The sequence below is a fragment of the Molossus molossus genome, unplaced genomic scaffold, assembly GCF_014108415.1.
Source record: "Molossus molossus isolate mMolMol1 unplaced genomic scaffold, mMolMol1.p scaffold_m16_p_21, whole genome shotgun sequence".
Taxonomy (NCBI): Eukaryota; Metazoa; Chordata; class Mammalia; order Chiroptera; family Molossidae; genus Molossus; species Molossus molossus.
In genome coordinates this window covers 48686670-48699958 of record NW_023425357.1, presented here as the reverse complement: position 1 = coordinate 48699958, position 13289 = coordinate 48686670, and the positions used below count along the sequence as shown (strand labels likewise).

At 45.5% G+C, this 13289-nt stretch overlaps 1 protein-coding gene across 1 annotated transcript in view; it reads right to left on the bottom strand.

Moving 5' to 3' along the window:
• Positions 1–12738: 12738 nt before the first annotated feature.
• Positions 12739–13289, bottom strand: part of ABCC11 (ATP binding cassette subfamily C member 11) — a 38024-nt gene continuing 37473 nt past the window's right edge. The window contains 2 exon segments of the mRNA XM_036276074.1: positions 12739–12822; positions 12919–13083. Of these exon segments, the coding sequence (XP_036131967.1) occupies positions 12739–12822; positions 12919–13083 (249 nt within the window).

Sequence of the window (13289 nt, the reverse complement as noted above, 5' to 3'; positions counted from 1 at the left end):
CCAAGAGGTCGCAGGTTCGATTCCCGGTCAGGGCACATGCCCAGGTTGTGGGCCCGACCCCCAGTGGGGGGCATGCGGGAGGTGGCCCATCGATGTTCTCTCTCATCGATGTTTTTATCTCTCTCCCCATCTCCCTTCCTTTCTCTCTAAAAATCAATAAAGGAATTTAAAAAAATATATATACACACATATAGATGTGTGTGTGTGTGTGTGTGTGTGTGCATACACATATATATATGCCATTTTTCAAAAAGTCTGGCTTTGTGCCCTGGGAGCTGTGGGTTCTCGAGTCTCAGGCGTATCAGATTCATCGAAAGCACGCAGAGCTCAGTCTCCACCCAAACCAATGAAATGAGAACGCCCAGGAGTGGACGGCACTATTTTTCAAAAGTGGGGTATCTCCAGTCAAGGGTGAGAACTGTTCTGGGGAGAGAGGGGCGGTGGGTGGGGCCCTGGGAGCGGAGTGGACATCGGCTCTGTTTCCTGTTCTCTGACACGGGTGAGCCCTTTCCTGGTGGAGTCAGTGGCTCTAGATGTGAAACCCACGGGGCCCTCCCTGCGTTTCCTGGGAGGAGCCTGCCATCTGCTGGCCAACATGAGGAACGTGTGTTTGCAGAGCACTTTCTAGCGGACAGCCGCTCTGGGAGGGGACAGGGCAGGGTGAGTAGGCACTTCAGCCTGCAGACCCTGCAGGGTTGTGATGAGGTGGGGGAGGAGGGACCCCTGGCGCTCCTCGGGGCCCAGGAAGGAAAGACGAGAACTGGGGAGGAGGGGGTCAACCGGGCAAAGGGATTTTAGAGAGAGGACATTCACCCAGGAACTGCCCTGGGAAGGGAAGCAGGTGCTGCCTAAGAAGTCCAGGGAGGAACAGAAAAGATGGCAGCTGTGGCTAACCAGGACTGGGGCTGCCTCTTCCTTTGGGCCGGGGAGTGCATCAGCCTCGTCACAGTCCAGGCCCCCGGGACTTGTTTGCTGTTCTCTGCCTGGAACATCCCTTTCTTTCCCAATCCCTTTCATCTGAGCAAAGGATTGCTCCTTTCTCAGGTCTCTGTAAACCATAACCTCACCTCCACCAGGAAGCCCTCTCTGACTGTCCGAGTCTCCTATACCCTTCCTCACCTCGTCACTTGGTTCTGTTTACTTGTTTACTGTTTACTCACGCTCAAGAGGGCAAATCCCATGAAGGGGCATCATTGCACCCCCAGCACCTACCCTCAGTGCAAGAAACAGAGGAAGTGGTCAAGACAGTGGCGGAGGTACACGTGCCGTATCCCCTCCTCCCACGACCACATCACAACTGCAGCACAACCATCATTCAGAACCACCTGAATCCCAGCTGAATGGAAGTCTTACAGCCACGAATTTACAGAAGCCTCATGGAGACTGGGAGGAGGGCAGAGGGGTGGATGGGCTGGTCCCACACCAGTGTGTGGTGGATAAAAATCAGGGCTACCTCTGCTGGGAAAATCCTCCCTGAGGAGTGAGGGGTCCCGGTCCCATACCAGGCTCCCAGCTCACGATCCCAGTGCCAGAAAGAGAATCCCCATCACTTTGGGCTGTAAAACCAGCTGGAACTGAGGCTGAGGGAGGCTGAGGCTGCTGGAGCCCCAGGCAGTTCCTCTTAAAGGGCCTGTGCACGGACTTAGTCCGATGGGCTCCCTCTGAGCTCCAGCATGGGGGAGGCAGCTTAAAAAGTCACCGGAGGCATACGGGGAAGAACTGAGTTGTTAGGCATCAGGGCGAGAGCTGGAGGGACAATTTCTCCCCTACAGACGTGCTGCCAGAGGCCGCTGGTCATTTGGTGAGCCCTTCCCCCACGGGGCTGGCAGGCGGTCCTCATAACTGGGACTCCAGAAACCTGGCTCACACTGTTTGCCCCACCCTGGTGATTCCCTGAGGCCCTGACCCACCCAACTTACAGGCCCACCCAAACTGTTTCTAGTGGCTTTACCATAGGAATGGCCTGTCTTGGCTCCTGCTTCAAATTTTTGTAAAATCTCTCGAACAAGCAGCATCTGGCCACAGGAAGCCCCATACCTCTCACCAAGTGGCCCCAGGACTATACTAGAAGCAGCCAGCCTTGGTTCACAGTTTGACTTTTCCTGGGCACCTCCAAGCCCAGCACAAGAGGCAGCCATCGGCAGATCACTTTGTAGCTTATGCCTGGAGGCCCTGGGTAGAATACAGGCAGTGGCTGACCTTGCCCCAGAGCCAGTACACCCAGTGGACAGCTTCAGACCACATCGAAACACCACCAGGCAACCACCTCCACAAGGGACACACTCAATGAGTGGACTCAGTGGGTACCAGGGCCCTGCTGAAGTAAATCTTGCTCTGTGTGGTGGGCCCTGCACAGCTGATCCTCCAAGGTGGTCAGAGGTCAGTGGTCAGTGAGCACAGCCAGTCTTTGCAGCTGATCAGCCTGAGTAAATCCCTCCCACTGACATGCCAACAGCAGTCAAGACTTATTTACAACAGAAGGGTAGACAGTCCACACTAAGGGTACACCAGGAAGGCTATGCCACTGGACCCTACAAGACACCTACTACAACAGGCCACCCTAGGAAGCCTAGGAGACATAGCAACTCTACCTAATGTATAGAAACAAACACAGGAAGCAGCCAAAATGAGGAGACAAAGAAACATGTCCCAAATGAAGGAACAGAACAAAACTCCAGGAAAAAACTAAATGAAATGGAGATAAGCAATCTAACAGATGCAGAGTTCAAAACACTGGTTATAAGGATGCTTGATGAACTTAGTGAGGACTTTAAGAGCATAATAGAGGACCAGTCAGAAGTGAAGAATGCACTAAATGAAATAAAGAACAATTTACAGGGAATCAATAGTAGAGTAGGTGAAGCTAAAAAGCAAATCATCAATTTAGAATATAAGAAAGCAAAAAACACCCAATCAGAACAAAAAATCCAAAAAAATGAGGATAGTGTAAGGAGCCTGTGGGACAATCTCAAGCGTGCCAACATTCGCATCATGGGGGTGCCAGAAGGAGAAGAGAGAGAGCATGAAATTGAAAATCTATTTGAAACAATAATGACAGAAAAATTTCCTAACTTGGTGAAGGAAACAGACATACAAGTCCAGGAAGCAGAGAGAGTCCCAAACAAGATGAACTCAAAGAGGCCCACACCAAGACACATAATCATCAAAATGCAAAAGATTAAAGACAAAGAGAGATTCGTAAAAGCAGCCAGAGAAAAGCAGTTTGTTACCTACAAGGGAGCTCCCATAAGACTGTCAGCTGATTTCTCAAAGAAACTTTGCAGGCCAGAAAGGAGTGGCAAGAGATATTGAAAGTGATGAAAAGCAACAACCTGCAACCAAGATTATCTATCCTGCAAAGCTATCATTTAGAATTGATGAACATATAAAGAGTTTCCCAGACAAGAAAAAGCCAAAGGAGTTCATCACCATGAAATCAGTATTATATGAAATGTTGATGGTGAAGAAGAAGAAGAAGAAGAAGAAGAAGAACAACAACAACAACAACATGAACAATAAAATGGCAATAAATACATATCCATCAAAAATTGAATCTACAGCCCTGACCGGTTTGGAGCGGTTAGAGCATCGGCCTGCGGTCCTGAGAGGCCCGGGTTCGGTTCCCGCTAAGGGCACGTACCTCGGTTGCAGTTTGTCCCCGGCCCTGGTCGGTCGTGCGGGTGGCGGCCACTCGATGTGTTCCTTTCGCATCGATGTTTCTCTCTCTCTCTCTGTTCCTCTCTCTCCCTCCCACTCTACCTGAACAAAAAATGGAAAAATGTCCTCGGGTGAGGATAAAAAAAATAAAAATAAAAAATTGAATCTACAAACAAAATGAGCAAGCAAGGAAGATGGCGGCAGGCAGGACCAGAGGGAGGGTGAGTGTGTGAGAGAGTGAGTGAGTGTGTGAGAGAGTGTGAGTGGATGTGAAGGTGGACAACCAAACCTGAGCAGTGCAGAGACGTGAAGCAGAAGGTTTCTGTGCTGTGGACGGGAGCAGCCAGCTACTGTGGTAAGCGGCCCTTCAAAGCGCTTCTCCCTGCACCACGGGGAAGTCCCATCATTTTGGAAGATCCCGGGTCTTCCCTGGGAGGACGAAGTGGAAACAGCCAGGGCCCAACAACTGGAGCCCACCAGCGCACCTGGCACCATTGGACCAGTGAGCACTCTGTGTCAACACAGACCAATGCACAGTAGTGGAGCTCCCAAGATGCTTGTCCCAGAAGCCGCAGACAGCCCGGAGCCCAGCACCATCCCCCATAGTAGCAGCCCGATCAGAGTCGAGATATACCCTCAGCAACAGAGGCTGGGGAGCAGATCCATCCTTAGTCAACAGAGGCACAGACCAGCAGCCGAGACCCATCCCCAAAAACTACAGCAAAAGCTGAGCAGGAGTTGAGCCCCAAGGGGCAGCAGCACTCCACAGCCACCAGCAGCGGAACCTGGGGCAACACAGAGACCTGTACAGTCCAGTTGCTCACAAAAGCAGTGGGAAGCCAGAGCCTGAGAGAGACTGGTGCAATCCAGCTGCCTGCCCTCAGGAACTGCAGGGTGCAGGGGCACCAGAGAGGCCTGTGTGACCCAGCAGGGACTGTCCCATCCAATTATCCATGGTACCTTCAAGGTGCTGAAGCACCAGAGAGGACTGTGCGACCCAGCAGGGACTGTCGCATCCAATTACCCACGGTACCTACAAGGTGCTGAAGCACCAGAGAGGACTGTGCAACCCAGCAGCCATAACATAGGCATAGAGCCTGGTCGCCAAAAGCACTGTGCCATCCAGTTACCCATGGGACCTGCAGGGTGTGGGGGCACCAGAGAGGTCTGTGCGACCCAGCTGTGCACAGATAGGCATAGAGGATGTGAAAATGGAGGCGGAGTGAATAAAAGCTACGCAGACGATCTCCCAGGACCAAACGGGAATTACAACTAAAATAAAGACAAATCCTCAGAGTAAAGCAACAGAAAAGCAGCAGGACAGGACCATATAACCAGGGACACTGGTAGGATCTGTGGAGGCGCAAGAGGGTGGCGGGCTGGGAGCCCACGGACAGCAGCAGTCTTAGCTGTGAGCAGCGCCCTTGGGGAATAAAGACCAAGCCCGCTCCATAGCACAGAGAAACAGAGAGCTAAAATAGCCACAGCCACTCACCTGGGAGCTATGGCAGAGGGAAGGCAGACTGGCTGGAACTCTTTGGGTTCACCTGGGATTTAGAGGGCACTCAGAATTTTTGCTGAGTTTTGGCCACAAAGGACGGTGGCCAGTGTGCTCCTTCCCTGAGTTGTGGGGAAAAGCAGCAGTCCCCTCCCCCCCCACCTTTCAGGGATTCAGCCTTTCCCAGGTGAGGCAAAGAAATGCAAATTGAGGCTCATTAACAACTAGCATCTATCCTACACTCTGAAAATCCTCTTAGGCAGAACACTAGGGCTACATTCCAAGGCACTGAGTAACTGAGACTACTAACCACCAGGAAAACACTAGAGGCTAACTAAACCTTTCCTGGGCTTGCAAATCTACCCAGGAAAGTAAGATTTGACAGTGGTGTTTAATGTGGGCTCACCAGGCTCATCCAAATCCAGTAGAGGGAGCCACAAACACCAGAACACCAACACCCACAGGGAAAATTTGGCAGGCTCCAAAACTCACTGAGATAGCCAAAATGGTGAAACAAAGAAACAATTCCTAAATGAAATAACAAGAGAACTCTATCAAAGATGAGATCAATGAAATGCAGCTAAGCAAATTATCAGAGGTAGAGTTCAGAGCCATGATTTTGAGGAAGCTCAACAACATGAGTAAGGACATCAGCACTATGAGTAAAGATACATAAACACTGAAAACCAACCAAGTGGAAATGAGAATGACATAGCAGAAATTAAGAACACATTAAGGACTAACCAGCAGAGTAGAGGAAACTGAGGACCGGATCAGTGAATTAGAAGACAGGGTAGAAAATGATCAACCAATCAGAAAACCAAAAGGAAAAAACAGTTAAAAAAACAGAAAGACAGCTTAAGAGAACTGTGGGACAACTGGAAATGTAATAACATTCGCATCATAGGAGTCCCTGAAGAGGAAGAAAATGGGCAAGGGTTAGAGAATATATTTGAAGAAATAGTGACAGAAAACTTTCCTAACTTGGTGAAGGAAGAAGGTATTCAAGTTCAAGAAGCACAGAGAGCCCCAAGTAAGAAGAACCCAAACAGGCCTACACCAAGACACATAGTAATTAAAATGCTAAAAATTAAAGACAAAGAGAGAATCCTAAAGGGAGCAAGAGATAAGCAACAGGTTAACTACAAAGGAAACCCCATAAGGCTCTCAGCTGACTTCTCAACAGAAACACTACAGCCCAGAAAGGAGTGGCATGAAGTAATCAAGGTCATGAAAAACAAGGATCTGAAATTTGAATCCAAGACTATTCTATCCAGCAAGGTTATCATTCAAAATAGAAGGTCAAATAAAGAGCTTCCCAGACCAAAAAAAAAAAAAAAAAAAAAAAAAATGCTAAGGGAATATATTAACACCAAACAACACTGCAAGATATGCTAAAAGGACTGCTGTAATAAATAGAAGAAATAGGAAGAAAAATAGAACCACACTAAACAAAAATGGCAATAAATAAGTACATATCAATTATCACCTTAAATGTGAATAGTTTGAATGCTCCAATAAAAAGACACAGAGTAGCTGACTGGATAAGAAAGCATGACTCGCATATATGTTGTTTACAAGAGACCCACCTTGCAACAAAAGACTCAAATAGGTTGAAAGTGAAGGGATGGGGAAAAAATCTTTCAAGCAAACAGAAAGCAAAAAAAAAAGTTGGGGTAGCAATACTCATATCTGATCAAGTAGATTTCAAAATAAAGGCCATAACTAGAGACAAAGAAGGCTACTACATAATATTGAAAGGATCTATCCAACAGGAAGATATAACCTTGGTAAACATATATGCACCCAATATAGGAGCACCAACATATTTTTAAAATCTTCTGGAGGACTTCAAAGGAGAAATCAACAGCAATACAATCATAGCAGGGGACTTCAATACCCCACTGACATCACTGGATTGACCTTCGAGACAAAAAATTAACAAGAAAACACACTCTAAATGAAGCACTAGATCAAATGGATTTAATAGATATCTACAGAAAATTACACCCCAAAACTGCAGAATTCACATTCTTCTCAAGTGCACATGGGACATTCTCAAAGATAGACCACATGTTAGGGCACAAACTAAGTCTCTACAAGTTCAAGAAGATTGAAATCATATCAAGCATCTTTTCAGATCACAATGGCATGCAACTAGAAATCAATTGCAACAAGAACATGCAAAGATATTTGAAAACATAATGGCTAAATAGCATGTTATTGAACAATGAATGGGTTACCATGGAGATCAAGGAAGAAATTAAAAACTTCCTGGTAACCAATGAAAATGGACACACAACAACACAAAATCTATGGGATGCAGCAAAAGCAGTTCTGAGAGGGAAGTTCATAGCACTACAGGCCTACCTCAAGAAGCAAGAAAAATTTCTCATAGACTGTCTAACCTCACAACTTAAAGAACTAGAAAGCAAACAAAAAGAAAACCCCAGAGCAAGTAGAAGGAAGGAAATAGTAAAGATCAGAGCAGAAATAAATGACATGGAGACCAAAAAAAAACAATTCAAAGGATCAATGAAATAAAGAGCTGGTTCTTTGAAAAGATAAACAAGATTGATGGACCCTTAGCCAGACTCACCAAGAAACAAAGAGAGAAAACCCAAATACACAAAATCAGAAATGAGAAAGTGGAGAAATAATAACTGACACCACAGAAATACAAAGGATCGTTAACAAATATTATGAACAATTATACGGCAACAAATTCAACAATCTAAGCGAAATGGACAAATTTCTAGAAACACATAGTCCCCCAAAACTGGACCAGGAAGAGATAGAAAACTTGAACAAACCAATAACAACAAAGGAAATTTAAGATGTAATCAAGACTCTCCCAGCAAACAAAAGCCCAGGCCCAGATGGCTTCACGGGGGAATTTTACCAAACATTCAAAGAAGAACTAATATCCATTCTCCTCAAACTATTTTTAAAAAAATTCAAGAAGGAAGACTTCCAAACTCGTTTTATGAGGCCAGCATAATTCTAATTCCAAAACCAGAAAAAGACACTACAAAGAAAGAAAACTACAGACCAATATCCCTGATGAACATAGATGCCAAAATCCTTAACAAAATACTAGCAAATCAAATCCAGCAATACATCAAAACAATTATTCACCATGACCAAGTGGGATTCATCAATATTCTCAAATCAATAAATGTGATACACCACATAAACAAAATGAAAGATAAAAATCTTATTATCATATCAATAGATGCTGAAAAGCATTCGATAAAATCCAGCATCCATTTCTGATAAAAACGCTCAGCAGTCTGGGAATAGAGGGATCATACCTCTACATAATAAAGGCCATATATGAAAGACCTACAGCCAACATCATACTCACCGGGCAAAAACTAAAAGCATTTCCCTTAAGAACAGGAACAAGGCAAGGAGTCCCACTTTCGCCACTCTTATTTAACATAGTACTGGAAGTCTTAGCCACAGCAATCAGACAGGAAGAAAAAATAAAAGGGATCCAAATTGGAAAGGAGGAAGTGAAACTGTCATTATTCGCAATTGACATGATACTATATGTAGAAAACCCCAAAGACTCCATCAAAAATTTATTAGACTTAATAAATGAATTTGGCAAAGTAGCAGGATGCAAAATTAATGTGAAGAAATCGAATGCATTCTTATACACCAATGATGAACTCACAGAAAGAAAAACTAAAAAAAAAATCCCATTTATCATTGCGGCAAAAATATTAAGATACCTAGGAATAAACTTAACCAAAGAAATAAAGGACCTATTCACAGAGAACTACAGGTCATTGAAAAAAGAAATAGAGGAAGATATACAAACGTGGAAGCACATACATTGTTCATGGATTGGAAGAATTAACATCATTAAAATGTCCATACTACCCAAAGCAATTTATAGATTCAATGCAATCCCCATGAAAATACCTACGACATACTTCACAGAACTAGAACAAATACTTCAAAAGTTCATATGGAACTAAAAAAGACCTTGAATAGCCAAAGCAATCTTAAAAAAGAAGAACAAAGTTGGTGGGATCACATTACCAGATTTCAGGTTATACTACAAAGCCACTGTAATTAAAACAGCCTAGTACTGGCACAAGAACAGGCATATAGACCAGTGGAACAGAACAGAAAACCCAGAAATGGACCCAAGGCAATATTCTCAATTAATATTTGACAAAGGTGGCAAGAGCATACAGTGGAGTAAAGACAGCCTCTTTAATACATGGTGTTGGGGAAAATGGACAGCTACATGCAAAAAAAATGAAACTAGACCATCAACTTACACCATACACAAGAATAAACTCAAAATGGATAAAAGACTTAAATGTGACTCATGAATCCATAAAAATTCTAGAAGAAAATGTAGGCAACAAAATTTCAGACATCATACACAGCAGAATTTTCACTCATACATCACCTAAGGCAACAGAAACAAAGGAGAAAATGAACACATGGGACTACATCAAACTAAAAAGCTTCTGCACAACAAAAGAAACAATCATCAAAATGGAAAGGCAACCCACTGTATGGGAGAACATCATTGCCAATGATGTATAAGATAAGGGGTTAATTTCCAATATATATAGAGTGCTCATACAACTCAACAAAAGGAAGACAAAGAGCCCAATTAAAAAATGGGCAGAGGAACTAAATAGACACCTCTCCAAACTGGACATACAAATGGCCAAGAGACATATGAAGAAATGCTCAACATCACTAATCATCAGAGAGATGCAAATTAAAACAACAATGAGGAATCACCTCACACCTGTCAGAATGGCCACCATCAACAAATCATCAAACAACAAGTGTTGGTGAGGGTGTGGAGAAAAGGGGACTCTAGTACACTGCTGGTGGGAATGCAGACTGGTGCAGCCACTATAGAAAACAATATGGTGCTACCTCAAAAAATTAAAAATTGAACTGCCATTTGACCCAGTGATCCCACTTCTGGGAATATACCCTAAGAAGCCTGAAACACCAATCAGAAAGACTATATGTACCCCCATGTTCGTAGCAGCATTATTTACAATAGCTAAGATCTGGAAACAACCCAAATGTCCATTAGTAGACGAATGGATAAAAAAGCAGTGGTACATATACACAATGGAGTACTATGCAGCTGTAAGAAAGAGAGATCTTTTATCCTTTGAGGTGACATGGAGGGACCTGGAAAGTATTATCCTAAGCAAAACAAGCCAAACAGAGAAAGACAAGTATCATATGATCTCACTTATTTGTGGAATATAATGAACATAACAGTCTGAGGAATGGGGTAGTCCCAGAGTCGTGGAAGTGGGGTACAGAATGACAATCCCCAGAAGGGGGGGGGATAAACCACAGAACTTATATTTATGTATGCAAGAACAATGAACATGGACAACAAAGCTGGGGACAGGACATGGAGGGAGGGGAAGGGGGGAATCAGTGGGGAAAAAAGGAGAAACATCTGTAACAAAAATAAATTAATTAATAAAAAAGAAAATGAGCAAGCAGAACAGAAACAGACTCATAGATACAGAGAACTTTTTGATGGCACCCAGATGGGAGGGGGTTGAGGGCATGGGTGAAAAAGGTGAAGGGATTAAGAAGTACAAATTGGTTGTTAGATGGACAAACCTCAAATGGAAGGGGGGGTGGTGGAAATAGATAAACCAAAGAACTTATATGCATATATGCATAACCAATGGACACAGACAATAGTGTGGGGAAGGAAGGGGGTGGGGGAGGGGAGGAGGGGGTCAAGGGGAAGGGAAAAGGAGGGACCTCTGTAATACTTTCAACAATAAAGATAAATTGGCCTTGGCCGGTTGCTCAGTGGTTAGAGAGCCAGCTCGTGGACCAGAGAGTAGCAGGTTTGATTCCAGTCAAGGGCAGGTACCTCGGTTGTGGTTTGGACCCTGGTCCTGGTTGGGAAGCAACCAGTGGATGGGTCTCTCTCACATCAATGACTCTCTCTCTTTCTCTCTCTCTCCCTCACATTCTATCTGAAGATAAATAGAAAAATATCCTTGGGTGAGGATTTAAAAATAAGTAAATAAATAAAATAAAATGTACATGTATGATAGGATTTTAACATGCAAAAAAAGAAAACCCACAAAAAACAATAAAGATAAGTTAAAAGAAAAAAATGAAACAGCCCTGGCCGGTTTTTCTCAGTGGTTACAGCATTGGCCCTAGGACCAAAGTGTTTCGGGTTCGATTCCGGTCAAGGGCATGTACCTCGGTTGCAGTTTGGTCCCTGGTCCTGGTCTGGGTTGTGCAGGAGGCAATCAATAGATGTGTCTCTCTCATGCTGGTGTTTCTCTGTTTCTCTCTCTCTCTCTCTAACCCTCCCTCCTACTTTATCTGAAAATAAATCGAAAAATATCCCCGGGTGAGGATTAAAAAAAAAAAGAAACAGAGGAGGAAATATGTGTTTACTGAATTGATTTTCTTATGGCAAAATCAGACACTGTAATCTGAAAACAAACAAAACAAAAATACTTTTAAATGCATTTCCCCACAACAATGAGGCGTCCCTCAAAGTAAACTGAAAATAATTATCTCTTATGTATATATCTGTAACCACTGTGTGGGTGGGCAACAAATGTGTTATTTACAGTTGTCGGATGTTACAAATTAACTCTTACTCCGCCCACCTGTGCTCTCGAGTACTCAAACCTGTGGCAGACAGCTCCTGTTGGGGACCCGCCCAGCCTCCATATCCACGATGCGTTCCTGCCTAGGAGCACCCCGACTTTATTTTGGAGAAACAACCCCTTCCATTCCCAGTTTCTGTGATTCAGGGCAGCTGAGACCACCCCCAGGAGGCCCAGGTCACTGTATTCCAGCAGCCGAGCACACGATTTGTTCAGGGACGACAAGCACGTGACCTGAGTCATCCCAGTTAGATTCAGCCCTGGAGCTTCTGCTGGAATCATCGAGGACTCCAGATCTGGGGAGCTGAGCTGGTGGGATGTGAACCTAGAGCTGCTGGCAGCCATTCTGTCGCCATGAGGAGGGAGCCAGCCAGAGAGTGAAGCCAACGAAGAAAAGCTGAGAGAAGAGAGGCAAAGTCTGCAAGTCAACATTGGCACCCAACCCGGAACTTTCCCTGGACCTTTCCATGACCTGAGCCAGTCAAGTTCCTTTTCCCAGAAGCCAGTTTGAGGCAGTTTCTGTTCCCTACAGCTGACGGAATACTAGCTAAAATAGAAAGCAGACCAGAAAATGTGACTTTTTTTGTTACAAAATCAATACATTATTCGCAACACTTTTCATATAATCAAAAATTACTCAGCATATCAGTCAAAAAGAGACACAAACTTTTGACCTGTGGTCTCAAAGCATGCCGGGGTCCTCAGGTTTGGGGAGCCACAGAGCAGCCCATTCCAGGGTTTGCTCCCCCAGTCTCCATTTTCATCCCATCCCAGCACCCCTGTGCCCCCCCCCCCCCCCCCCAGCTTTCAGGAGAAGTCTCTCTCTGCCGCCCCCACGCCCAAAGGTCGCAACTGCAGGCTTCTCCGCTGTTCTCTTGGTGAATCCTGGCGAGTGAGCTCGGCCACCGGCCCCCATTGCTCCCCAGCTCAGTGACTGGCTGTGGCCAGCAGGGCTGCAAACATGGACCCGGGCTTCCTCCGCAGGACCTCAGGCCTGTCAAACTCTACCACCTGGGCATGGAGAAAGGAAGGGACAGGGACACCGCTGAGCTCAGCCTGGAAGGGTCCGAGGGCCTCCTGGCACGAGCAGCCCAATGCGGCTCTCACCCTCCCGTTGTCCATGACCAGGATGCGGTCACAGCTGAGGACGGTGGTGATGCGGTGGGTGGTGATGAGCACGGTGCAGCCCTGGAAGGCTTCGCGGATCGTGCGCTGGATCAGGGCTTCGGTCTCGATGTCGATGGACGTGGTGGCTTCATCAACGAGGATGATCTGGTGAAGACACGACAGGGTGGAGGCAGCCTCCGTGGGCCCCGAGACCCGGGTCTGGTCCTGGGCCGACCACTCCTTCACCGCAGACCCTTCGCTGGAAGTGGAGAGCTTTGGACGGAGTTCAAAACCCAGCGGGCGCTCCCGTCACCGGTTACGCTGTGAAGAGTAGTCTCCACCAAGCTGACTATTTTTAGTGACTGGAGATT